We start from the raw sequence: 26,777 nt of genomic DNA on the forward strand, positions 1-26,777 counted from the left end.
TGAGGGGGGGGTGGGTCCACTTATTCCCTTATTTTCTTATCCAGTTTGCTCAAATTTGTAAGGACACAATTCAAACCATGCTGAGTTTTCAGCTAATAGCTCTCTAAGAATCCCCTTGTTGTTGCTACAACTCCATGTAATGCCTGTCTGATTGTGTTAGCTTTAGCATCTTTTCTAGATTCAATTAAAGAATAAACGATGTGTTTTGTGACAGGCTGCAAGTACCAAAGTGTCTAAAGATAGAAAGATTTAAAACTGGTTCTTTGCTAACCTGTCGAGTTGTTGTTGTTCTTGTTGTTGGCTAGTCACAACACAGGCTTAAATAATTCATATAGGGTTAACAAAAAAAAGATATTCCTCTGAAAATGTTCACGTACAAGCACTGGCCAAATGTTGACAGAAACACTTGAAACACCTTCAGAAAGGCCTTGGTAGCTATTGCTGAAGACAACTTGACAACAAGAAAGTCTGGCTCCTTGAAAGTGTAGCCCAGTACAGGATAGGGTAGGGGAAATTAAAGTAAGATGGAGAGAATGGGCCAATAGCTAGATTCGCAGGAGGGATAAAGGGAGTTGCGTGGAGAAGAATGACTGGAGCCACAGGTAAAGTTGCTATGAATTGTATTAAACTATTTAGCAACAATTTAACAGCATTTTATGAACAGGAATGAAAACATAAAATAAAATACAGTGACAGCAATAATAATAACAGTCAGAATCCTATCTGAGCTCAGATATGTCAGTCTTGCCGGCTTAATAGTCAGTGTTCAGTCAAGTCAAATCCAACAGGTCAAAAGTTTGTGATTGGTGCGATTTCGTCCTACCGCACTGTTGCAATTGTTCGTGAGAGAAGAGCAACCTGCCCTTCTGGGCCAACTCAGAATGGCTGTGGTTCGGTTCGGTTCAAAGGGAAAGGCTCGCCATCTTCCTCGTCAGGAAGAGATCCAGGTCTCACGATCCCATAAAAAAAACCTAGCCTGTAAACAACAGGACTATTACTAATTCAGTTCACACTCTAATGATATACATGGCCATATGTAAATAATGTAAGTGCTATAACAAAACAAGCACAAAACATTAATTCTAATTTCTAACTATAGTCTATACAGTGCATCTTAATCATGAATGCAATCTTTAAATCACAATCAGCTTATTCTATCGTCAAGGTGCACATTTCTATCAGAAATCAGAAATAAACCATAAACTATGGTAGATTATTTTTTTACAGTATTGCCCTTTAACTGAATTACAGGAGCATTGCTTTACACTGCATAGCAATGAAGCAATATATTATTTACACTCAATGTACAGAATAAAATTACCAAAAGAATATACAAAAACCCACAGGCTGTAGTTTTACAGTATGTGGTAACGTATCAGCACAGTAAGAATACACACTGACATCTATCCAGTGCCGCTCGAGCATCAAATGTAACAAAATAAAGTAGATTCATGACCTTTAAGATCAACATTAACTTATTCCATCATCTAATTTTAGTGCATTTAATATTCAACAAGTAATACTAGAACATCATCAGCACACAAGCTGAGTGCTCAAAATGGCTGAACTCAGTGAGAAACCCCGTGTGTTCTCCCACAGTGAAAACGTGGTCAGCTACAGCTATGAGCATTAGGCTAGTTAGCTTTTCAATTAGCCTGATTCGCCCAGTCCCAGTTTAACTCACCAGCACACTTCTAATGTTCAACTCTCAGAGAGGATCTTGTTCAACTCTCAGAGAGGATCTTGTCCACTTCATCCGCTCCCGCGCAGATCTACAACATTGAAATCGGGCCATTATATTCCCTGTTAACTTCTTGTTAGCTTTTTAGCTTCAAGGTTAGCTTAACAGCTTCTGACTCACCGCGATGGTTTCAAGGTCCGAAATGTTCACAATAAATCAGGTCCGTTTCTCCAAGGTCCATGCAGATCTCCGGTATGGATATTTGCTCAATTTATCAAGTTAATAGTTATTTTCCAGGGAAAAGCTTGGCGGTGAAAATCAGTGATGGTCTCGTGCACCTCCGTCTCTCTCTGTGTCTGAGCACGTGACGGTACAGAGCAGGGGAAGGCGGGGCTTGTTCCTTCCTAACCAGTAGGGGTGTTAAATATACTCTTTGGGTTTTATTCTTATATTTATAGTATTTATCTTTTATTATTGATTTATTTTTGATCAACTCAGTGATTAACAGAGTAATGATAAATCCCAATTAACAATAACATGTTGTAGTGCATTACTGAGTCGTGTAAACTCACTGGGTTACATCCTCCCCTCTTAAATCTCATGCACGTCCCCGTGCATGGCTCTGGTGGAATAGGTAACATCATGAGCAAGGGAGTCGATGAAAGCTTTGTTCAATCCTTGAAAGAGTGATTTAACCACTGTTACTAGTGGGTTACCTAGCTGAGGATAAGTGAGTCTTTGGGATGGTTGGCGAATTCTTTCAGATCTTCTGATCTGTGTTTCTGTTTGCAAGGTTTCAGGTTCATCATCGTTTTCAACTTGTCTTTCAGGTGAAAGTTGATGAGTTGAGTTCTCTGACAACGGTGAATCTGACAAACTGGTCGACAAAACATTTTTGTCTTTTCGAGTGTCTGTTTCAGACTCACTTGGTGTGTTATTTTGTAGGCTTGTGTCACTTTCACTTGGTGATACGTTTGCTTCACTTTCACGTTCTGTCTGAGGTAGGTCTGTTTCACGGTCCATTTCAGGTAAGTTGGTGTCAGTTGAACTTCCAATTTCGCCTTCAGGTAAGTATGTTTCAGTTTCGTTCTCAGTTTCCTTTTCAGGTAAGTCTGTCATGTCCGGTAATGTGTTAGGTTGTTCGTTATCATTTACAGGATCTTTGTTTTGTTTGAATCCTTGGGTAGGCGGTATGGCGCATACTTGGTAAAAATGTCTGTTTTTCACTTGTGGAGGTTCAGGGTAAGAAAACTCATCTTCCTCTTCCTCAAGTGTTTGGTCGGAGTCAACTTCCAAAGCTGAACTTTGTCTTGTGCGTGGTCTGTTAGTTTTTGTGACTCGCTCGGGTTCATGCTCTGTTGGTGAGAGAAATCCACAGGGAAGTAACAGATCTCTGTGGAGCGTTCTGTTGGGTCCATCTCCGTTTTCTGGTTTTACAGTGTATACTGGTAAGTTTTCCATTTGTTTGGTAACAATATACACTGTTTGCTCCCATTTGTCCGCTAATTTGTGCTTCTCTCTCAGGCGGAGATTTCGAACCAAGACTCTGTCTCCCACATGTAGTGTGGATTCACGGATGATTTTGTCAAACCGTTTCTTGTTTTTGTCTGCTACTTTCTGGGAGTTTTTGATGGCTATTTCGTAGCTCTGTTCGAGGTAGCTTTTCAACTGCTTGACGTATTGAGAGTGAGTCAACTGTGGCTTGTTTGGCTGTGGCAGGCCAAAGGCAATATCAATGGGCAAGCGAGGCTGTCTACCAAACATTAACTCATAAGGAGAATAGCCTGTTACATCATTTTTTGTACAGTTATAAGCGTGAGTAAGTGGTTTTACGAAGTCACGCCAGTGATGTTTCTCGGTGTCTTTCAAGGTACCAAGCATACTGAGTAATGTGCGATTGTATCGCTCAACAGGGTTGCCACGAGGATGATAAGGACTTGTTCGGACTTTGCGGATACCGAGCAGAGAGCACAGTTCTTTGATTGTACGCGATTCAAAGTCTCTCCCTTGGTCGCTATGAAGTCGCTCTGGAAAGCCATAATGAACTAAGAAGTTCTCCCATAAGTTCTTTGCAACGGTGGTGGCTTTCTGGTCTTTGGTTGGAATGGACACAGCATACTTTGTAAAATGATCCGTGATCACTAGGACATCTTTAGTGTTTTTTCTGTCTGGTTCTATTGAGAGGAAGTCCATGCAGACTAGCTCCATGGGCCTGGAAGTTTTAATATTTACCAGAGGAGCAGCCTTGTCTGGCAGGGCTTTTCTACGGACACATCTCTCGCAAGCTTTCACTTTCTTTTCGACATCAACTGCCATTTTTGGCCAGTAGAAACGTGACCGAATGAGTTCCAGTGTGCGTTCGACCCCTAAATGCCCCATGTTGTCATGAAGATTAAGCATAACTGTAGGGCGTAAGGAATCAGGAAGGACTAACTGCAACAAGGTCTCTGGCCCCAACTGGCGTTTCCGGTACAGTAAGTCATTTTGGAGGTCAAGACGTTTCCACTCCCTTAAAAATAAGAGAACATCGTGAGACTCAGACTTAGTATCGGCTGGTGGACGTGAGTCAGCTGCCAGCAGCTTGATGACTTTACTAATGGCTGGATCTTTTCTCTGCAGGTTGACAAGATCAGTATGGGTGTATCTGGGTAAGGCTAGGAGATTGTTATCATTGCCTTCTTCTTGAAACATGTCTGGAATGGCACCTGCAGACATGGCAAGTGACTGGACTAGAGCACAAGAGGGTTCAGTCTGATCCATAGCCATATATCTTTGACAGGCTGCCATCACGGTATCGGATTGAAGTTGGAGCTCGACATCTTTGACTGAGGACAAGAGATGGGATCTGAACTTATCAATGCGCTGACATTCCTGGGTAAAAACTGGATCGTCTTCAGGTTTGTCATGTAGTTTCCTAGATAGTCCATCTGCATCAAGATTTTGTCTCCCAGCTCTGTACTTAATGTCAAAGTTATAGGTGGACAATGCAGCCAACCAACGATAACTCGTGGCATCAAGCTTTGCTGTGGTCAGAAGGTAAGTCAATGGGTTGTTGTCGGTGATGACTGTGAATGTGTTTCCATATAAATAGTCATGAAACTTGTCAGTTATGGCCCACTTTAAAGCTAGAAATTCTAACTTGTGGGCGGGGTATCTAGCTTCACTACGGGATAGACCACGACTTGCATAGGCTATAACCTGTGTGGTTCCATTCTGCACTTGATAAAGAGCTGCCCCAAGTCCGGTTGTACTGGCATCTGTGTGTACCCGGTAAGGTAGCTTTGCATCAGCATACCCAAGGACTGGTGAGGTGGTGAGTTTTTCAATAATAGTTTGAAACGATTTCTGGCACTCTGGTCCCCAACGATCACCAAAGGGCTCTTTGGGGTTCAGATACTTTGGATCACTGGGTGGGTTTTTACTATGCTTTCGTCTCGGAGGATAGCCAGCTGTGAGGGAGGTGAGGGGCTTGACAATTTTTGAGTAATCTTTGACAAATCTCCGGTAATAACCGGTAAAACCAAGAAACGATTGGAGTTCTTTTAAGGTTTGGGGTCTCGGCCAAGTCTTGAGTGCTTCAGTTTTTTCGGGATCAGTCTTTACGCCGTCTCTAGATACAATGTGGCCTAGATAACGGACTGATGTTTGGAAGAAACGACATTTGTCGGGCGAGAGTTTCAGCCCGTACTCTCTGAGTCGCTCAAGAACATGAATGAGTCGGGTCTCATGATCTTCAAGGGAACTGGAAAAGACTATCAAATCATCCAAAAAGACTAACACTTCTCTCAGATTGATGTCTTTCATACACTTTTCCATAAGCCTTTGGAAAGTGCTTGGGGCATTTGTTATTCCCTGGGGCATACGATTAAATTCGTAGAAGCCGAAGGGGCACACGAAGGCTGTCTTTGGCTTATCTTCTTCACACATCTCGATTTGATAGTACCCTGACTTAAGGTCCATCACAGAGAACCACTGAGATCCTGCAAGAGCAGAAAATGACTCCTCTAAGTTTGGCAAGGCATAGGCATCGCGGATGGTCTGCAAGTTAAGCTTCCTAAAATCAATGCATAACCGCACATCACCATTCTTTTTGCGGACCACCACTATCGGTGATGAGAATGGAGATTCAGATTCTCTGATTATGCCTGCATCTAAGAGGGCTTGTAAGTGCTTTTTAACTGCCTCGTAATCATGGGGATGAATCGGGCGAGATCTCTGTTTGAAGGGGGTTTCATCTTTTAAGTTGATGTGATGTTTTACATGTGTGGCATGCCCAAAATCAAGATCATTGTGTGAGAAAACATCAGAGAAGGTGTTTAGCTTTTCAGCTATCTTCTCTTTCCACTCTTCAGATAGTGGTGATTCACCAAAGTCGAAACTGAGAGGGGGTCTTGAGGTTGAAGTCTGCTGCTGAGAGTTACACGTTGCAGACACCTTTTGGTCGCCTTTCTCAGGCTCAGGACATGGCATGACACAGTCAGGGGCAACTAGCTCAGCAATTACACAGTTAGTGGGCAATGTAATGTCATGGTTAGTCTCGTTTCTCAGCAACACAGGAACTTTATAAGGTCCGTGCTTTGGCAGAGATATAAGGCAACAATCTACAAACACACCACCAGGTAGGGAGCCGGTAGTGGGCTGTTCAATAAGTGCACACTGTTCAGGCTTAGCGTGGCTAGCATGCATAAAACCTTCCACTAGTAGCTTTTGATTTGCAGGAAGGACTTCTTGGGTTCTACTTTGAAGTTTTACCAAGCCGATCTTGCCACTGTCACTTTGTCTTTTTCTGGATGCTAATGTCTTTAGCACTTGTTGGTATCCATAAGGGAGTACCTTAAAGTCAGGTAAGGTGTTCTCACAAAGATGCTCATATAAGGGGTCAAGTGTATTTGTGCCAATTAGTAGAGGTGTGTCTGAGTTTGAGCGAATGTCAGGGACAACTAAGGCAAGAGTAGATAGTTCAAGCTCTGACTGATCGAGATCTTTGGGGAACATGATACTCGTCTCAATGTATCCCAAGTAAGGGACTGTCTGACCATTCGCACCTTCGACCTCTAGGAGATCACTGATGGGTTTTATAGGATGATCAGGTAAGTGTTCTTGATAGAAGGATTTGGCAATAGTGGTTACTTGAGAGCCTGAGTCGAGCAAGCAACTACATTCAACGCCATTGATAACAACTCTGGCTGTGCATTTTCTACCCACAAGTCTTTTGGGAAGTTTAGGCACTGAGTGAACATTAGCTGTTTCACATTGGGCTTTTGTTGTCTTTTTCTCAGTGGGACTTGGTTCAGATTTAGCACCCATCTGTCCCGCGATAGGGGCTCCTTCTAGTTTAAATTAAATGACTCATCAACTGGTCTGGATATTTCCCATTCTCGCTGCTTCTGTCTGAGGGCATTCCTTTTAGCTGCTACTAATGCTGGGTTGGGATCATTACTACAGCTGGAAGCGATATGACCATCTTCTCCACACTTGAAACAGTATCCAGGTTTGGGTTTGGCTGACACTGCAGCAATTTGTGGTATCTGTCCCGGCTTGTTCTGAGTTTTGGTACTTGGGTTCCTTTTTGCTTCCTTTTGAAGTTTCTGCGATCTTTTCTCTGTTTTATCAGCTCTGAGCTGTGCGATTTGAGACCTGAGGTCAGCAATTTGCTTCTGGAGGTCAGACGAATTGCTGTCCATTTCATGCTCATAATCGTTCCTACCTTGAGAGCGTGTGGTTTGCACGTTAGAATAAACACGAGTCTTTTGGATCCCCAAATGTTGTTTCATGCGGGTTGCTTTACTTGCCTGTTTGTCCTCCTCGGTGCGTAGGTGGAGGAGTAGCTCTGCAAAATGAGGTGGGTCGTCTTTCTTTTGTTCAAGTTGAAGGTTTGCAATCAATGAGCTGTCCCAACACCCTCTACAAAACTGTCTCAGGAGCTGTTTATTGATGTCACTAGAAGCAATTCCGTCTCTTTTTATGACTAGGTTTAGCACTGTGTGCAATCTTTGCAGGTAATGTGAGGGTTTTTCACCTCCATTCTGATTGGTGTTTAAGAAGCGAGCAAAGAGTTCGTCACCGTCCTCTACAGTTGCATAGGCAGAATCAAGATGTTCAAGGTAAGTTTTGGGGTTTGCTTTTGGACCAAAAGCTTTCACCAGGTCCGCTGCAGGGGGTGAAAGACTTTCAACAATCTTTCGCACAACTTGAGTTTCGGTGAGCGAGGGATCAGTCAAGCAAAACTCTACGCTGCTGCGCCAAGTGTCATAGTCAGTTTCGAAAGGAGGATGTGGAACTCTCCCTGAAAAAGGTTTCAGTCTGTATTGCGAGTTTGGTGGGGGAATGACTTCACTGCTTTTAACAATGTGCTCTACAATAACCCGCTGCACTTCAGGTGTGCTTAAAAGGTTGGTGGGAATCTGAGGGGTTTGTTTCTCAGCCTCTGCCGGTGGGTGAGTATTCAAGGCACTTACATGGTTGCTATTGGGTGTTAAAGGAGAAGAAGGTAGGGCCTCATCACTGTGGGGCACTGGCTCTTGTTCAGTGGAAGGCTCAACTGTGTGGACATCCCCTCCCAATGACTCCCCAATTTTAGCTAGTTCATCCATCAAAAGGTCTTTAAACGATCGGTTGCTTCGTGCTGCCACATCTTTAAGCTGTGACAGGTAAGTTACAGTAGCTGATGCGCTGGTTTCAATGCTATACGCACTGGCTAGGTCTCGAACGTGATAGACAACTTCAGGTTTCACAGTGCAAGGTCTGTCATAAGGCAAATATCTTTTCTCTAGTTCTTTAGCAGTAGCCTCATGTTGAAATTCCACAATAATCTGACCACCAGTTGGTAGCTTAATCTGCCTACTGACAGGACCGAAAGCTTCTAAGAACTCAATTATTTCTTTATCAATGTCTGTGTTAGTTAAACCACTGACCAAGACAGCATTTTGAACTTTAACATTCTCTGTTTTCACAACTTCCATGGTTAGGACACGTAAAAGTACCAGTAGAAAAAAAATACAAGTCACTGTGAAGCTCCAGGCACTCTTAATCGTTTTATTAAATTTTGGGTGGACTAACAACTCTGCAAACCCTCCTGGCTGGCTCGCCACTTTCTGTAGCCCAGTACAGGATAGGGTAGGGGAAATTAAAGTAAGATGGAGAGAATGGGCCAATAGCTAGATTCGCAGGAGGGATAAAGGGAGTTGCGTGGAGAAGAATGACTGGAGCCACAGGTAAAGTTGCTATGAATTGTATTAAACTATTTAGCAACAATTTAACAGCATTTTATGAACAGGAATGAAAACATAAAATAAAATACAGTGACAGCAATAATAATAACAGTCAGAATCCTATCTGAGCTCAGATATGTCAGTCTTGCCGGCTTAATAGTCAGTGTTCAGTCAAGTCAAATCCAACAGGTCAAAAGTTTGTGATTGGTGCGATTTCGTCCTACCGCACTGTTGCAATTGTTCGTGAGAGAAGAGCAACCTGCCCTTCTGGGCCAACTCAGAATGGCTGTGGTTCGGTTCGGTTCAAAGGGAAAGGCTCGCCATCTTCCTCGTCAGGAAGAGATCCAGGTCTCACGATCCCATAAAAAAAACCTAGCCTGTAAACAACAGGACTATTACTAATTCAGTTCACACTCTAATGATATACATGGCCATATGTAAATAATGTAAGTGCTATAACAAAACAAGCACAAAACATTAATTCTAATTTCTAACTATAGTCTATACAGTGCATCTTAATCATGAATGCAATCTTTAAATCACAATCAGCTTATTCTATCGTCAAGGTGCACATTTCTATCAGAAATCAGAAATAAACCATAAACTATGGTAGATTATTTTTTTACAGTATTGCCCTTTAACTGAATTACAGGAGCATTGCTTTACACTGCATAGCAATGAAGCAATATATTATTTACACTCAATGTACAGAATAAAATTACCAAAAGAATATACAAAAACCCACAGGCTGTAGTTTTACAGTATGTGGTAACGTATCAGCACAGTAAGAATACACACTGACATCTATCCAGTGCCGCTCGAGCATCAAATGTAACAAAATAAAGTAGATTCATGACCTTTAAGATCAACATTAACTTATTCCATCATCTAATTTTAGTGCATTTAATATTCAACAAGTAATACTAGAACATCATCAGCACACAAGCTGAGTGCTCAAAATGGCTGAACTCAGTGAGAAACCCCGTGTGTTCTCCCACAGTGAAAACGTGGTCAGCTACAGCTATGAGCATTAGGCTAGTTAGCTTTTCAATTAGCCTGATTCGCCCAGTCCCAGTTTAACTCACCAGCACACTTCTAATGTTCAACTCTCAGAGAGGATCTTGTTCAACTCTCAGAGAGGATCTTGTCCACTTCATCCGCTCCCGCGCAGATCTACAACATTGAAATCGGGCCATTATATTCCCTGTTAACTTCTTGTTAGCTTTTTAGCTTCAAGGTTAGCTTAACAGCTTCTGACTCACCGCGATGGTTTCAAGGTCCGAAATGTTCACAATAAATCAGGTCCGTTTCTCCAAGGTCCATGCAGATCTCCGGTATGGATATTTGCTCAATTTATCAAGTTAATAGTTATTTTCCAGGGAAAAGCTTGGCGGTGAAAATCAGTGATGGTCTCGTGCACCTCCGTCTCTCTCTGTGTCTGAGCACGTGACGGTACAGAGCAGGGGAAGGCGGGGCTTGTTCCTTCCTAACCAGTAGGGGTGTTAAATATACTCTTTGGGTTTTATTCTTATATTTATAGTATTTATCTTTTATTATTGATTTATTTTTGATCAACTCAGTGATTAACAGAGTAATGATAAATCCCAATTAACAATAACATGTTGTAGTGCATTACTGAGTCGTGTAAACTCACTGGGTTACATCCTCCCCTCTTAAATCTCATGCACGTCCCCGTGCATGGCTCTGGTGGAATAGGTAACATCATGAGCAAGGGAGTCGATGAAAGCTTTGTTCAATCCTTGAAAGCGTGATTTAACCACTGTTACTAGTGGGTTACCTAGCTGAGGATAAGTGAGTCTTTGGGATGGTTGGCGAATTCTTTCAGATCTTCTGATCTGTGTTTCTGTTTGCAAGGTTTCAGGTTCATCATCGTTTTCAACTTGTCTTTCAGGTGAAAGTTGATGAGTTGAGTTCTCTGACAACGGTGAATCTGACAAACTGGTCGACAAAACATTTTTGTCTTTTCGAGTGTCTGTTTCAGACTCACTTGGTGTGTTATTTTGTAGGCTTGTGTCACTTTCACTTGGTGATACGTTTGCTTCACTTTCACGTTCTGTCTGAGGTAGGTCTGTTTCACGGTCCATTTCAGGTAAGTTGGTGTCAGTTGAACTTCCAATTTCGCCTTCAGGTAAGTATGTTTCAGTTTCGTTCTCAGTTTCCTTTTCAGGTAAGTCTGTCATGTCCGGTAATGTGTTAGGTTGTTCGTTATCATTTACAGGATCTTTGTTTTGTTTGAATCCTTGGGTAGGCGGTATGGCGCATACTTGGTAAAAATGTCTGTTTTTCACTTGTGGAGGTTCAGGGTAAGAAAACTCATCTTCCTCTTCCTCAAGTGTTTGGTCGGAGTCAACTTCCAAAGCTGAACTTTGTCTTGTGCGTGGTCTGTTAGTTTTTGTGACTCGCTCGGGTTCATGCTCTGTTGGTGAGAGAAATCCACAGGGAAGTAACAGATCTCTGTGGAGCGTTCTGTTGGGTCCATCTCCGTTTTCTGGTTTTACAGTGTATACTGGTAAGTTTTCCATTTGTTTGGTAACAATATACACTGTTTGCTCCCATTTGTCCGCTAATTTGTGCTTCTCTCTCAGGCGGAGATTTCGAACCAAGACTCTGTCTCCCACATGTAGTGTGGATTCACGGATGATTTTGTCAAACCGTTTCTTGTTTTTGTCTGCTACTTTCTGGGAGTTTTTGATGGCTATTTCGTAGCTCTGTTCGAGGTAGCTTTTCAACTGCTTGACGTATTGAGAGTGAGTCAACTGTGGCTTGTTTGGCTGTGGCAGGCCAAAGGCAATATCAATGGGCAAGCGAGGCTGTCTACCAAACATTAACTCATAAGGAGAATAGCCTGTTACATCATTTTTTGTACAGTTATAAGCGTGAGTAAGTGGTTTTACGAAGTCACGCCAGTGATGTTTCTCGGTGTCTTTCAAGGTACCAAGCATACTGAGTAATGTGCGATTGTATCGCTCAACAGGGTTGCCACGAGGATGATAAGGACTTGTTCGGACTTTGCGGATACCGAGCAGAGAGCACAGTTCTTTGATTGTACGCGATTCAAAGTCTCTCCCTTGGTCGCTATGAAGTCGCTCTGGAAAGCCATAATGAACTAAGAAGTTCTCCCATAAGTTCTTTGCAACGGTGGTGGCTTTCTGGTCTTTGGTTGGAATGGACACAGCATACTTTGTAAAATGATCCGTGATCACTAGGACATCTTTAGTGTTTTTTCTGTCTGGTTCTATTGAGAGGAAGTCCATGCAGACTAGCTCCATGGGCCTGGAAGTTTTAATATTTACCAGAGGAGCAGCCTTGTCTGGCAGGGCTTTTCTACGGACACATCTCTCGCAAGCTTTCACTTTCTTTTCGACATCAACTGCCATTTTTGGCCAGTAGAAACGTGACCGAATGAGTTCCAGTGTGCGTTCGACCCCTAAATGCCCCATGTTGTCATGAAGATTAAGCATAACTGTAGGGCGTAAGGAATCAGGAAGGACTAACTGCAACAAGGTCTCTGGCCCCAACTGGCGTTTCCGGTACAGTAAGTCATTTTGGAGGTCAAGACGTTTCCACTCCCTTAAAAATAAGAGAACATCGTGAGACTCAGACTTAGTATCGGCTGGTGGACGTGAGTCAGCTGCCAGCAGCTTGATGACTTTACTAATGGCTGGATCTTTTCTCTGCAGGTTGACAAGATCAGTATGGGTGTATCTGGGTAAGGCTAGGAGATTGTTATCATTGCCTTCTTCTTGAAACATGTCTGGAATGGCACCTGCAGACATGGCAAGTGACTGGACTAGAGCACAAGAGGGTTCAGTCTGATCCATAGCCATATATCTTTGACAGGCTGCCATCACGGTATCGGATTGAAGTTGGAGCTCGACATCTTTGACTGAGGACAAGAGATGGGATCTGAACTTATCAATGCGCTGACATTCCTGGGTAAAAACTGGATCGTCTTCAGGTTTGTCATGTAGTTTCCTAGATAGTCCATCTGCATCAAGATTTTGTCTCCCAGCTCTGTACTTAATGTCAAAGTTATAGGTGGACAATGCAGCCAACCAACGATAACTCGTGGCATCAAGCTTTGCTGTGGTCAGAAGGTAAGTCAATGGGTTGTTGTCGGTGATGACTGTGAATGTGTTTCCATATAAATAGTCATGAAACTTGTCAGTTATGGCCCACTTTAAAGCTAGAAATTCTAACTTGTGGGCGGGGTATCTAGCTTCACTACGGGATAGACCACGACTTGCATAGGCTATAACCTGTGTGGTTCCATTCTGCACTTGATAAAGAGCTGCCCCAAGTCCGGTTGTACTGGCATCTGTGTGTACCCGGTAAGGTAGCTTTGCATCAGCATACCCAAGGACTGGTGAGGTGGTGAGTTTTTCAATAATAGTTTGAAACGATTTCTGGCACTCTGGTCCCCAACGATCACCAAAGGGCTCTTTGGGGTTCAGATACTTTGGATCACTGGGTGGGTTTTTACTATGCTTTCGTCTCGGAGGATAGCCAGCTGTGAGGGAGGTGAGGGGCTTGACAATTTTTGAGTAATCTTTGACAAATCTCCGGTAATAACCGGTAAAACCAAGAAACGATTGGAGTTCTTTTAAGGTTTGGGGTCTCGGCCAAGTCTTGAGTGCTTCAGTTTTTTCGGGATCAGTCTTTACGCCGTCTCTAGATACAATGTGGCCTAGATAACGGACTGATGTTTGGAAGAAACGACATTTGTCGGGCGAGAGTTTCAGCCCGTACTCTCTGAGTCGCTCAAGAACATGAATGAGTCGGGTCTCATGATCTTCAAGGGAACTGGAAAAGACTATCAAATCATCCAAAAAGACTAACACTTCTCTCAGATTGATGTCTTTCATACACTTTTCCATAAGCCTTTGGAAAGTGCTTGGGGCATTTGTTATTCCCTGGGGCATACGATTAAATTCGTAGAAGCCGAAGGGGCACACGAAGGCTGTCTTTGGCTTATCTTCTTCACACATCTCGATTTGATAGTACCCTGACTTAAGGTCCATCACAGAGAACCACTGAGATCCTGCAAGAGCAGAAAATGACTCCTCTAAGTTTGGCAAGGCATAGGCATCGCGGATGGTCTGCAAGTTAAGCTTCCTAAAATCAATGCATAACCGCACATCACCATTCTTTTTGCGGACCACCACTATCGGTGATGAGAATGGAGATTCAGATTCTCTGATTATGCCTGCATCTAAGAGGGCTTGTAAGTGCTTTTTAACTGCCTCGTAATCATAGGGATGAATCGGGCGAGATCTCTGTTTGAAGGGGGTTTCATCTTTTAAGTTGATGTGATGTTTTACATGTGTGGCATGCCCAAAATCAAGATCATTGTGTGAGAAAACATCAGAGAAGGTGTTTAGCTTTTCAGCTATCTTCTCTTTCCACTCTTCAGATAGTGGTGATTCACCAAAGTCGAAACTGAGAGGGGGTCTTGAGGTTGAAGTCTGCTGCTGAGAGTTACACGTTGCAGACACCTTTTGGTCGCCTTTCTCAGGCTCAGGACATGGCATGACACAGTCAGGGGCAACTAGCTCAGCAATTACACAGTTAGTGGGCAATGTAATGTCATGGTTAGTCTCGTTTCTCAGCAACACAGGAACTTTATAAGGTCCGTGCTTTGGCAGAGATATAAGGCAACAATCTACAAACACACCACCAGGTAGGGAGCCGGTAGTGGGCTGTTCAATAAGTGCACACTGTTCAGGCTTAGCGTGGCTAGCATGCATAAAACCTTCCACTAGTAGCTTTTGATTTGCAGGAAGGACTTCTTGGGTTCTACTTTGAAGTTTTACCAAGCCGATCTTGCCACTGTCACTTTGTCTTTTTCTGGATGCTAATGTCTTTAGCACTTGTTGGTATCCATAAGGGAGTACCTTAAAGTCAGGTAAGGTGTTCTCACAAAGATGCTCATATAAGGGGTCAAGTGTATTTGTGCCAATTAGTAGAGGTGTGTCTGAGTTTGAGCGAATGTCAGGGACAACTAAGGCAAGAGTAGATAGTTCAAGCTCTGACTGATCGAGATCTTTGGGGAACATGATACTCGTCTCAATGTATCCCAAGTAAGGGACTGTCTGACCATTCGCACCTTCGACCTCTAGGAGATCACTGATGGGTTTTATAGGATGATCAGGTAAGTGTTCTTGATAGAAGGATTTGGCAATAGTGGTTACTTGAGAGCCTGAGTCGAGCAAGCAACTACATTCAACGCCATTGATAACAACTCTGGCTGTGCATTTTCTACCCACAAGTCTTTTGGGAAGTTTAGGCACTGAGTGAACATTAGCTGTTTCACATTGGGCTTTTGTTGTCTTTTTCTCAGTGGGACTTGGTTCAGATTTAGCACCCATCTGTCCCGCGATAGGGGCTCCTTCTAGTTTAAATTAAATGACTCATCAACTGGTCTGGATATTTCCCATTCTCGCTGCTTCTGTCTGAGGGCATTCCTTTTAGCTGCTACTAATGCTGGGTTGGGATCATTACTACAGCTGGAAGCGATATGACCATCTTCTCCACACTTGAAACAGTATCCAGGTTTGGGTTTGGCTGACACTGCAGCAATTTGTGGTATCTGTCCCGGCTTGTTCTGAGTTTTGGTACTTGGGTTCCTTTTTGCTTCCTTTTGAAGTTTCTGCGATCTTTTCTCTGTTTTATCAGCTCTGAGCTGTGCGATTTGAGACCTGAGGTCAGCAATTTGCTTCTGGAGGTCAGACGAATTGCTGTCCATTTCATGCTCATAATCGTTCCTACCTTGAGAGCGTGTGGTTTGCACGTTAGAATAAACACGAGTCTTTTGGATCCCCAAATGTTGTTTCATGCGGGTTGCTTTACTTGCCTGTTTGTCCTCCTCGGTGCGTAGGTGGAGGAGTAGCTCTGCAAAATGAGGTGGGTCGTCTTTCTTTTGTTCAAGTTGAAGGTTTGCAATCAATGAGCTGTCCCAACACCCTCTACAAAACTGTCTCAGGAGCTGTTTATTGATGTCACTAGAAGCAATTCCGTCTCTTTTTATGACTAGGTTTAGCACTGTGTGCAATCTTTGCAGGTAATGTGAGGGTTTTTCACCTCCATTCTGATTGGTGTTTAAGAAGCGAGCAAAGAGTTCGTCACCGTCCTCTACAGTTGCATAGGCAGAATCAAGATGTTCAAGGTAAGTTTTGGGGTTTGCTTTTGGACCAAAAGCTTTCACCAGGTCCGCTGCAGGGGGTGAAAGACTTTCAACAATCTTTCGCACAACTTGAGTTTCGGTGAGCGAGGGATCAGTCAAGCAAAACTCTACGCTGCTGCGCCAAGTGTCATAGTCAGTTTCGAAAGGAGGATGTGGAACTCTCCCTGAAAAAGGTTTCAGTCTGTATTGCGAGTTTGGTGGGGGAATGACTTCACTGCTTTTAACAATGTGCTCTACAATAACCCGCTGCACTTCAGGTGTGCTTAAAAGGTTGGTGGGAATCTGAGGGGTTTGTTTCTCAGCCTCTGCCGGTGGGTGAGTATTCAAGGCACTTACATGGTTGCTATTGGGTGTTAAAGGAGAAGAAGGTAGGGCCTCATCACTGTGGGGCACTGGCTCTTGTTCAGTGGAAGGCTCAACTGTGTGGACATCCCCTCCCAATGACTCCCCAATTTTAGCTAGTTCATCCATCAAAAGGTCTTTAAACGATCGGTTGCTTCGTGCTGCCACATCTTTAAGCTGTGACAGGTAAGTTACAGTAGCTGATGCGCTGGTTTCAATGCTATACGCACTGGCTAGGTCTCGAACGTGATAGACAACTTCAGGTTTCACAGTGCAAGGTCTGTCATAAGGCAAATATCTTTTCTCTAGTTCTTTAGCAGTAGCCTCATGTTGAAATTCCACAATAATCTGACCACCAGTTGGTAGCTTAATCTGCCTACTGACAGGACCGAAAGCTTCTAAGAACTCAATTATTTCTTTATCAATGTCTGTGTTAGTTAAACCACTGACCAAGACAGCATTTTGAACTTTAACATTCTCTGTTTTCACAACTTCCATGGTTAGGACACGTAAAAGTACCAGTAGAAAAAAAATACAAGTCACTGTGAAGCTCCAGGCACTCTTAATCGTTTTATTAAATTTTGGGTGGACTAACAACTCTGCAAACCCTCCTGGCTGGCTCGCCACTTTCTGTAGCCCAGTACAGGATAGGGTAGGGGAAATTAAAGTAAGATGGAGAGAATGGGCCAATAGCTAGATTCGCAGGAGGGATAAAGGGAGTTGCGTGGAGAAGAATGACTGGAGCCACAGGTAAAGTTGCTATGAATTGTATTAAACTATTTAGCAACAATTTAACAGCATTTTATGAACAGGAATGAAAACATAAAATAAAATACAGTGACAGCAATAATAATAACAGTCAGAATCCTATCTGAGCTCAGATATGTCAGTCTTGCCGGCTTAATAGTCAGTGTTCAGTCAAGTCAAATCCAACAGGTCAAAAGTTTGTGATTGGTGCGATTTCGTCCTACCGCACTGTTGCAATTGTTCGTGAGAGAAGAGCAACCTGCCCTTCTGGGCCAACTCAGAATGGCTGTGGTTCGGTTCGGTTCAAAGGGAAAGGCTCGCCATCTTCCTCGTCAGGAAGAGATCCAGGTCTCACGATCCCATAAAAAAAACCTAGCCTGTAAACAACAGGACTATTACTAATTCAGTTCACACTCTAATGATATACATGGCCATATGTAAATAATGTAAGTGCTATAACAAAACAAGCACAAAACATTAATTCTAATTTCTAACTATAGTCTATACAGTGCATCTTAATCATGAATGCAATCTTTAAATCACAATCAGCTTATTCTATCGTCAAGGTGCACATTTCTATCAGAAATCAGAAATAAACCATAAACTATGGTAGATTATTTTTTTACAGTATTGCCCTTTAACTGAATTACAGGAGCATTGCTTTACACTGCATAGCAATGAAGCAATATATTATTTACACTCAATGTACAGAATAAAATTACCAAAAGAATATACAAAAACCCACAGGCTGTAGTTTTACAGTATGTGGTAACGTATCAGCACAGTAAGAATACACACTGACATCTATCCAGTGCCGCTCGAGCATCAAATGTAACAAAATAAAGTAGATTCATGACCTTTAAGATCAACATTAACTTATTCCATCATCTAATTTTAGTGCATTTAATATTCAACAAGTAATACTAGAACATCATCAGCACACAAGCTGAGTGCTCAAAATGGCTGAACTCAGTGAGAAACCCCGTGTGTTCTCCCACAGTGAAAACGTGGTCAGCTACAGCTATGAGCATTAGGCTAGTTAGCTTTTCAATTAGCCTGATTCGCCCAGTCCCAGTTTAACTCACCAGCACACTTCTAATGTTCAACTCTCAGAGAGGATCTTGTTCAACTCTCAGAGAGGATCTTGTCCACTTCATCCGCTCCCGCGCAGATCTACAACATTGAAATCGGGCCATTATATTCCCTGTTAACTTCTTGTTAGCTTTTTAGCTTCAAGGTTAGCTTAACAGCTTCTGACTCACCGCGATGGTTTCAAGGTCCGAAATGTTCACAATAAATCAGGTCCGTTTCTCCAAGGTCCATGCAGATCTCCGGTATGGATATTTGCTCAATTTATCAAGTTAATAGTTATTTTCCAGGGAAAAGCTTGGCGGTGAAAATCAGTGATGGTCTCGTGCACCTCCGTCTCTCTCTGTGTCTGAGCACGTGACGGTACAGAGCAGGGGAAGGCGGGGCTTGTTCCTTCCTAACCAGTAGGGGTGTTAAATATACTCTTTGGGTTTTATTCTTATATTTATAGTATTTATCTTTTATTATTGATTTATTTTTGATCAACTCAGTGATTAACAGAGTAATGATAAATCCCAATTAACAATAACATGTTGTAGTGCATTACTGAGTCGTGTAAACTCACTGGGTTACAAAAGCAAAATATAAAGAAATAAGAGGTGGCTCAAGACTTTTGCACACTACCGCACATGTGTGCATATGAATCTACGTGACTGATTTAGTTTTTACTTTTAGCTTTTGTTTGTTAGCTTGTCCTCACACTGTCTTGCCCATCGACAGCAAAGGGAGCAATGCCCCAGCTGGACACCAGGTGTGCTCTTTAGCACTGCAGCACGCGAGCCACTGCAGTGCTGCCATGTGTGTGTGTGTGTGTGTGTGTGTGTGTGTGTGTGTGTGTGTGTGTGTGTGTGTGTGTGTGTGTGTGTGTGTGTGTGTGCGCGCGTCTGCAGATGGGACAGCCCGGACCTGCTTGCCAGCTCAGCCACTGCTGCTCCTGCCATTCAGCTGAAGAGCGGCGAAGGGGGGAGGCACGCGAGGCTGGAGCGAGAAAAAAGACAGAAAGAGGGGGGAGAGAGAGTCCAGGCCCAAATAAAGACATGGGGGCCAGGACTGGGCTGGGTCCCGCTTTGCTATAAAAACGCTGGCCTCCTTGAGACTCGGGTTTGGTGGTTGGGGCTTGGGACCAGCGACCACCACAGCTGCTGCAGTCTTCCTCGGGGGAGCTACGTCTGCATACTCACCATCATCGTCCTGGTCATCATTTCTGGGGGCATTCAAGATGCCTCGAGTGGACGCAGACCTCAAGCTGGACTTTAAAGATGTCCTTTTCAGACCCAAGAGGAGCAGCCTGAAGAGCCGCTCAGAGGTCGGTCCTGTTAATTACGTCTGCTCATTACGCATAACTCACGCATTACATGTATAGTGTAATCAACCATCAGAACAGCTCTTTGGGTTAGACAGGTGTATTCTCCTGCGCATTGTGCCGCAATATCGTGTTAACTGTTTGTACATGAGGGCAGATTGATGAGGGTGGCGTCCTGGAGCTGTCTAGTTCTGATCAAATGCGAAAAATACTTTACATTTACTCCTAAATCAACAAAGATACCTCGTTGAAGGAGTAAAATGCGTCCTTGTCTTGTTTAATGTTGAGCTATCAGGTGTACACTGCCTCTGTGCTGGGCTGAAATAGTGTAACAGCGGAGTGACCTTCTTAAAGGTGACAGGAAACAGGCTGGACACAGGCATAAAAGAACATTTTGATCAGTTTGGCCTTGATCTAGTTACCTGTCATTATTATCTAAAGCAGACTAAGCAGGCCACATTGTGTCCAACATCACCATACTTGTGGTGGCACTAGATCTAAAGCAAAGAGTTTGAGCCCTCTGAGGGAGCAAGCAACATGAGACACAGGAGACTTCTCAGAAAAGTTGTTTAAAAATAGGACGGAGCGTGTTGCAGCCAACCAGAGCACATTCCACATGCCACAGAGATATCAGTATAACAGCAGCTTTAATCACATCGATTCAGGTCTCAGACACATGTGTGGCACCTGATGAATGCGGTTTGGTTATTTTGATATTTCAGATCGTAATGTGGGCAGCGGGCCGCGACTGAGACCACTGGATGATTTATTTTAAGTACATATTTTGCAGTGATGTGGTTTATTTTCAGCTTGATGGTGTTGGTGGCGGGGGTTAGTCTTTATTATGACAGGACAGACTGAGAGTAGACAGGAAGAGAAAGACAGCAGGGGGAAGACACACAGCGAATGGCCCTGCAATAGCCTTGCTGCACATGGGTCTTCTGCTCAACCTGGTGAGCTACACCAGCATCATTACTTTCTCATTATTAATGGTGAATAGAAAGGAAGTAAACTGAAAGTCCTGAGTCAGTGTGCAGCATCTGCTGATGTGCTGGAGCGAATCAATATAGACTATAGAATATCTCCCTCGTCCATGTCTTCCACCTCTTTCCTTCCTCTCACTATTATGAGGCATGACCTCATTATATGCCCACATTAAAAGTTATGGTGCATTGCGTACGGTAAGTCTGTAGCTTAAGTAGCTTTGCATAATAAATGTCTTGGTTCTAGTCAACAAAAGCATTCAGCACTAAGAGGGAGCCATTTAGAAAACTTGTTTTTAACTGTTGGCAAGGCAACTCACCGTTATGTCCCACTTTTTGACAACTATGCCGACCATCTTTACCTTCTTTTTTTCTAGGTTGAAAATTTACCAGTTAGACACATTTCTACATTTTCTACATATTAATACTGATAGTTGGTGATTAAAACCCCCAATATTCTGATATTTTGGCATTTGTTGAGCCTAATTTTTTTGTTGTTGTTGTTGTTGGCATTTATAGCCCTTTTCCACTGGCAGCGTGTCAGAGTGCCCTCTGGTGGACAAACTATGCAATATCACTCACACCATGGTGAAGGGTGTTTCTGCTGTCTCTTCTTTAGTTTTTAAAATTTTTATTATTGGCCGTTAAATGCAGATACTGAAAGATTGGCAAATAACTATTATCAGCCAATAATATTAGCCTCAGTAAACACATTTAGATTGCTTACATTAGCTAACATTAGTAAGCTATACCAGACCAAGTAATGCTACAGTAGTAAAGCCACCAAGACTGTTGAACGATGGTTCTGGGAGAAGATTCTTGAGTAGTAACAAAGTTCAGCGTTTAGATCGTTAACTGGAAAAAAGGTTTATTTTAATGATTTAATTTGAAAGAAATAATTTCCGCAAGTGACTCAAACACTTTCCTGAAAATGGTGCAGCTTGTGTGTCACATTGAGCTCAGCTCAGCACAGGCATATCCATTAGAAGCTGTCCATTAGATCTAAAACAGCGGTCCCCAACCTTTTTTGCGCCACGGACCGGTTTATGCCCGACAATATTTTCACGGACCGGCCTTTAAGGTGTCGCGGATAAATACAACAAAATAAAACTAGTACCAGTACCGAAAAAAAAAATTTATTCATAACACACGTGAAAAGACCCAGGAAAAGCGAGTTAACGATAAAAACGATAACAAAATAACGCTGAAAACTGATAAAAACCCCGAAAACCGTACATTTCACACCTGAGCCTCAACTCTCGCGGCCCGGTACCAAACGACTCACGGACCGGTCCGAGGCCCGGGGGTTGGGGACCACTGATCTAAATGATTCAGTGCACCCATGCACACTCAGGAGACGAGTATTAGCCTTCTCATATTTCCAAGAAAAATGACAAGGATAAAAAAATACTAATAAATTTTAAAAAATTCCTTCCGTCCTCAGGTGGATCTTCAGAGGACCTTTACATTCCGCAACTCTAAGCAGACCTACACAGGTATCCCCATCATTGCAGCCAACATGGACACCACAGGAACATTTGAGATGGCACAAGTTCTCAGTAAAGTGAGTGAAGACAATAGTTATAAAAAAATAAATAAATTAAAAATACATTTGTTTTATTTTGTATGGTTGTGGATTCATCAGCAGGTTACTTCTGTTCAAGTTGAAGGACAATGATGGATGATAGAGAGAATGTCAGTGGCCCAGAGTATCTAAGGTATTTCTGAATCTCTCATTTTCTTCCTGTCTTCCTTTCTGTCTGACTGCTTCTTTCTTTAGCACACCCTCTTCACAGCCATTCATAAACACTACTCTGTAGAAGACTGGAAAAACTTTGCTGCTAGTCACCCAGAGTGCTTAGAGGTAAGACTTCCAGTCTTTGCTTTAACGTAGTCTGTGTGTGTGGATTCTCAGTCATCCAGGTCATCGCCTTAAGAGCTGGAAAAGAAGGAACTGGAACTTAGAGAAGTCCAGTTGCTTTCTTTTAAGCTCTTAAGACTTTTTACATGTATGTTGTCTCTCATAAGAAACTAGAAAATCTAAATAAAACACATTTTCATTCCCATAGCACGTAGCTGCTAGCTCAGGGAGCGGCAGTGCAGATCTGGAGAAGCTGTGTGCCATCCTGGAAGCCGTCCCTGCCCTCAAGTACATTTGCCTGGACGTGGCCAATGGCTACTCTGAGTACTTTGTGGAGTTTGTCAAGAAAGTCAGAGAAAAGTTCCCCAAACACACCATCATGGTAGGAAAGACAGTGCCTCACGTTGGCTGGCAGTTTGTCTCCTGGTGGATTATGGGATATTTAAGACTGTGTGCTGGTTTTGCAGGCTGGCAACGTGGTAACAGGAGAGATGGTGGAGGAACTCATCCTGTCTGGGGCTGACATCATCAAAGTGGGCATCGGGCCAGGTGAGTGGGTACAAAGGTCTCTTAACACAAAGCTGCACGGTCCTCAAACACAGAGACCAGCAGTGAGGCATGCAAACACAGATGAGACATAAGACAGAGACGTACAGCATTTTAAACCAAGTATAGCGGTCATGTTACACGCCATTAAGTTACTGACTCATTGCATGACTAATGTAGCCACTCTAACGTTGCTGTGGAGACATGAAAAATGTGGTTTTACTGGTACGATTACAGCAGACTAATGTTTGGGATCATTGTCATGCTGACAAATTAAGCCGTCGCCAGTCGGACACTTTCCAGATGGTATTGCACGGTTTGTTTGTTTAATCAGGATTCCCATTCCCAGCCTCAGACTTATCTGTCCTTCCTGGGTTTACTTGCAAACTCAGTCCAACAACAACACGACATAAAAATGAAAGAAGCTGTTTTTTTTTTCCTAACACAGATAGCACTGAGTTTCATAGAGCGAATATAAAAATGGCAAAAATAATAAGATGAAGCTGCTTGTTTTCTAACGGGTGCGCCTATGAATCACAATCATTACTAAGCAGCTGAATACTAAAGAAAATTCCATCAATTTTGGAGATTCCCAACGGCAGTGGCTGAAACACAGCCCCAAACCAAGACGCTGTGTGTAAAAATGGCACTACTGTTGTGTTTGTTTGTTTTTTGCACTGCACACCATGCCAACATTTGGCAAATTTTTAGCTATTAACTCCTTGCGAATCACCTTGATGGTGCAAAACTCCTATTTTATGCTTGTCAAAATGTGTTGTTACCAAAAATGGTGCCTTTTTTGTGACAGCCTGCTAGTAAAAATGTGCCTTAAGATACAATTTTATGTGCAGACACAACACTTGACATGGGTGCCTTTATTGTGCTTTTATGGTTCACAGGTCAGTGTCACATGATGTAACAAACAAAAACACTCCTTAAAAAGTCAGGTGCATGATTGGACTAAAAGCCAATCATGCACCTGAGTAGTCACCTGACTTGAACAGATTAAAAAAGACGGCAGGTTCCTGTAGTTACAACAGCAGCAATCAGCACAGACAGAGAGAGAGATAAAGATATGGTTCTCTAATGTGTGCTCTGACTGTTGCAGGTTCTGTGTGCACAACAAGGATCAAGACAGGAGTGGGTTACCCACAGCTCAGTGCTGTTATAGAGTGTGCAGACTCCGCTCATGGACTCAAAGGTCACATTATCTCTGTAAGTCCACAATATAATTTTTTTTAAATAAAAATAATGAAGTCAAACAGTAATTAAAGTAAATATTGGCAATTTCTGCAACAGTAGGAAAGCTGTCTGCAGAATATGCTGCAAATATGCAAGAGGCTGAAATGAAAATGATACAAAGCAGAGTGCAATGATGTGGTTTTCATGTAGATACTGAAAATGCATCAAAGAGATTTCCATTTTAAATTGTGTTGTACTTGGAGGACAGGGTGGCAAACAGTGAGCAACAGAAGAGCATTTATTGCTTGAAAGACCAGGTTTTTTCTCGTCAGTTCAGCAGGTGTAACACACTGTAAACATGTGCAAAAACCAAAAAACATGTGCGATTATGCATCACTAGATTTGTTCATGCATGTTACTGAAGGTTTCCAGCCAATAGGGGGAGCAGTTTAGTCCTAAAATTAAACATTAAACCTGCTTCTCTGACCTAATGTGAACCAGTAAACTGACATGTGTTTAACTTCTGTTAAGGATGGTGGCTGCAGTTGCCCTGGAGATGTAGCTAAGGCCTTTGGTGAGTAACCAACCCCACGCTGTAAGAAATGCCCCAGTTAAATTACAGTGAAGTAGTGGCAAATCTATTTCCCAGATTACTTTTGTATGTATATACAGCTTACCTGCTGTAATCTACAAAAAACATATCTTGAGGTAAAAACATTTACATAATGGTGTCACATACAATTGTGATTATACTGTTTTTTTTAGTCTTTTACGATATAATCTCCATGACTTCATGCCCTTGTCCAAATTCCCTGACTTCAGCTTCGTGTGCTTCCCCATTCTTCACACTGCATGGCTACGGGAATGCTGTGGTCAACAGTGCGCTGTGTTTGTCTCTTCAAACTTGCTGTGTTGTTCTATACATCTTACCTCTGTGCCTACTCTGGCTGTGCCTCTGCTCCTCAGGTGCCGGTGCTGACTTTGTAATGATGGGAGGAATGCTCGCAGGCCACGACCAGTGCTCCGGGGAGGTCATTGAGAAAAATGGCAAGAAGTACAAACTATTTTACGGCATGAGCTCCGACACAGCCATGAAGAAATACACTGGGGGAGTTGCCGAGTATAGGTGAGATAGTGATACCCTGAGACTCGCAGCAACACCCGTGAGTCATTCATTTTGGCTTCATCTGTGTTGCTATGGGAATTCCTTTTTTTTTTGATTGCTTACAGTAACAGTGTATTATTATAGACACACTTTAATCACTCAGGTGTTTGCAACATTTTTTTTCTTATTGAATCCATTTCATACTTTGATGATTCATAACACAGACAAAAGAATTCTAGAACTCCAAAAGTTGCCTTTATAAAAAAAAGATGAGCCCATTTTAAACTTTCATGCTCTGGTCTTGTACTAGAATAGATGAGCAGATATTTTACCAAAGAAAGGTTTCTAAAGTCCACCTTCTCACCTCTTTCCTTGGCTCCCAGGGCATCAGAGGGGAGGACGGTCGAGGTTCCCTACAAAGGAGATGTGGAAAATACCATCCGGGATGTGCTGGGGGGCCTGCGCTCCACCTGCACCTATGTGGGTGCCGCCAAACTCAAAGAGCTGAGCCGCAGAACCACCTTTATCCGTGTCACACAGCAGTCTAGCTATATGTTCACTTAAGGGGGTGGTACTACTTTCTCCCAGTAGCAGCAGGACCACATACAGACCTACACCTCACTTCACCACGCACCTGTTTCTCTCAGGATATCTGCTGTCCGAAAGCTTTCAACTCCTTCGGGCTGCAATTAAACCAACTCAAAAATTTGACTTGAATTACCCAGATGGATAACAACACTCTACTCTCTTTAATCTCACGGTGAATGTGTTTCTATGCTTGCAGAAACCAATAAAGTACTGTTGTAATTTATGCAGACATTGTTTTTGAATGGGAATGTGCAAATACGCTTCACCTGCTACCTTTCAGTTTTGGGAAACGGCAGTGAAACTACTACAGTAGAGATTTTTCAGAAACTTGTATATAAAGTTGTTACTGGAGGATATTTCAACATTAACAACATATCAAGAGCAAGCAAGAATATGAGATTTGTAAAACACACTCAGCAGGAACGTGTTGGTATTAGTGGGAAGATCAATGATTTTGCTGAAGTGTATCCTAAAATGAATGTGCAAGTTGATATGCGAGATTAAGAGACTCCGGCCTTTAATTGTCAAGGCAGAAATTGTGTTGCAATAAACTGCATGGAGAACCTTGTGCTGGTTTCCTCAGTGGTGTTGGTCTTTCAGTTTGAACTGAGTTGGGACGCTTTCATAATGAGAATGAAGTCTTCACAGTTTGTGCATTTCAAGTATTTGGTATATTTACTTAAAAATGTGTCCCTCATTTTAAATCATGCAAGTCTAGAGATTTGTGCCTTTTACTGCATTGTAAAGTAACGTAACGATGCCATTAAACGCAGGAAATGAAAACCTACACTATGTAATGCATACTGTGATAACTAACAGTATTACATTGTTTATTGCAGTCAAGACAGAAAATGGAAGTCATTAATCAGTGAATGATTAACATAATTCCTCTTTCTGGACAATAAACTGTAACTAGAAGCTTTTGAGATTTCGGT

General features: G+C 42.7%; 1 protein-coding gene across 1 annotated transcript; it reads left to right on the top strand.

The window, feature by feature from the left end:
* Positions 1 to 19,218: 19,218 nt before the first annotated feature.
* gmpr (guanosine monophosphate reductase) lies at positions 19,219 to 26,760 on the top strand. Its single transcript, XM_085396462.1, has 9 exons — positions 19,219 to 19,580; positions 22,005 to 22,124; positions 22,341 to 22,424; positions 22,630 to 22,803; positions 22,889 to 22,970; positions 24,076 to 24,182; positions 24,681 to 24,723; positions 25,116 to 25,275; positions 25,638 to 26,760. Exons 1-9 carry the CDS (start codon positions 19,494 to 19,496, stop codon positions 25,816 to 25,818), a joined length of 1,038 nt encoding a protein of 345 aa, XP_085252588.1. The 5' UTR covers positions 19,219 to 19,493; the 3' UTR covers positions 25,819 to 26,760.
* Positions 26,761 to 26,777: the final 17 nt, after the last annotated feature.

This window comes from Rhamphochromis longiceps, linkage group LG22, assembly GCF_057381845.1.
Source record: "Rhamphochromis longiceps isolate RC_006_pf linkage group LG22, R_longiceps_female_GT1.1, whole genome shotgun sequence".
NCBI classification, from domain to species: domain Eukaryota; kingdom Metazoa; phylum Chordata; class Actinopteri; order Cichliformes; family Cichlidae; genus Rhamphochromis; species Rhamphochromis longiceps.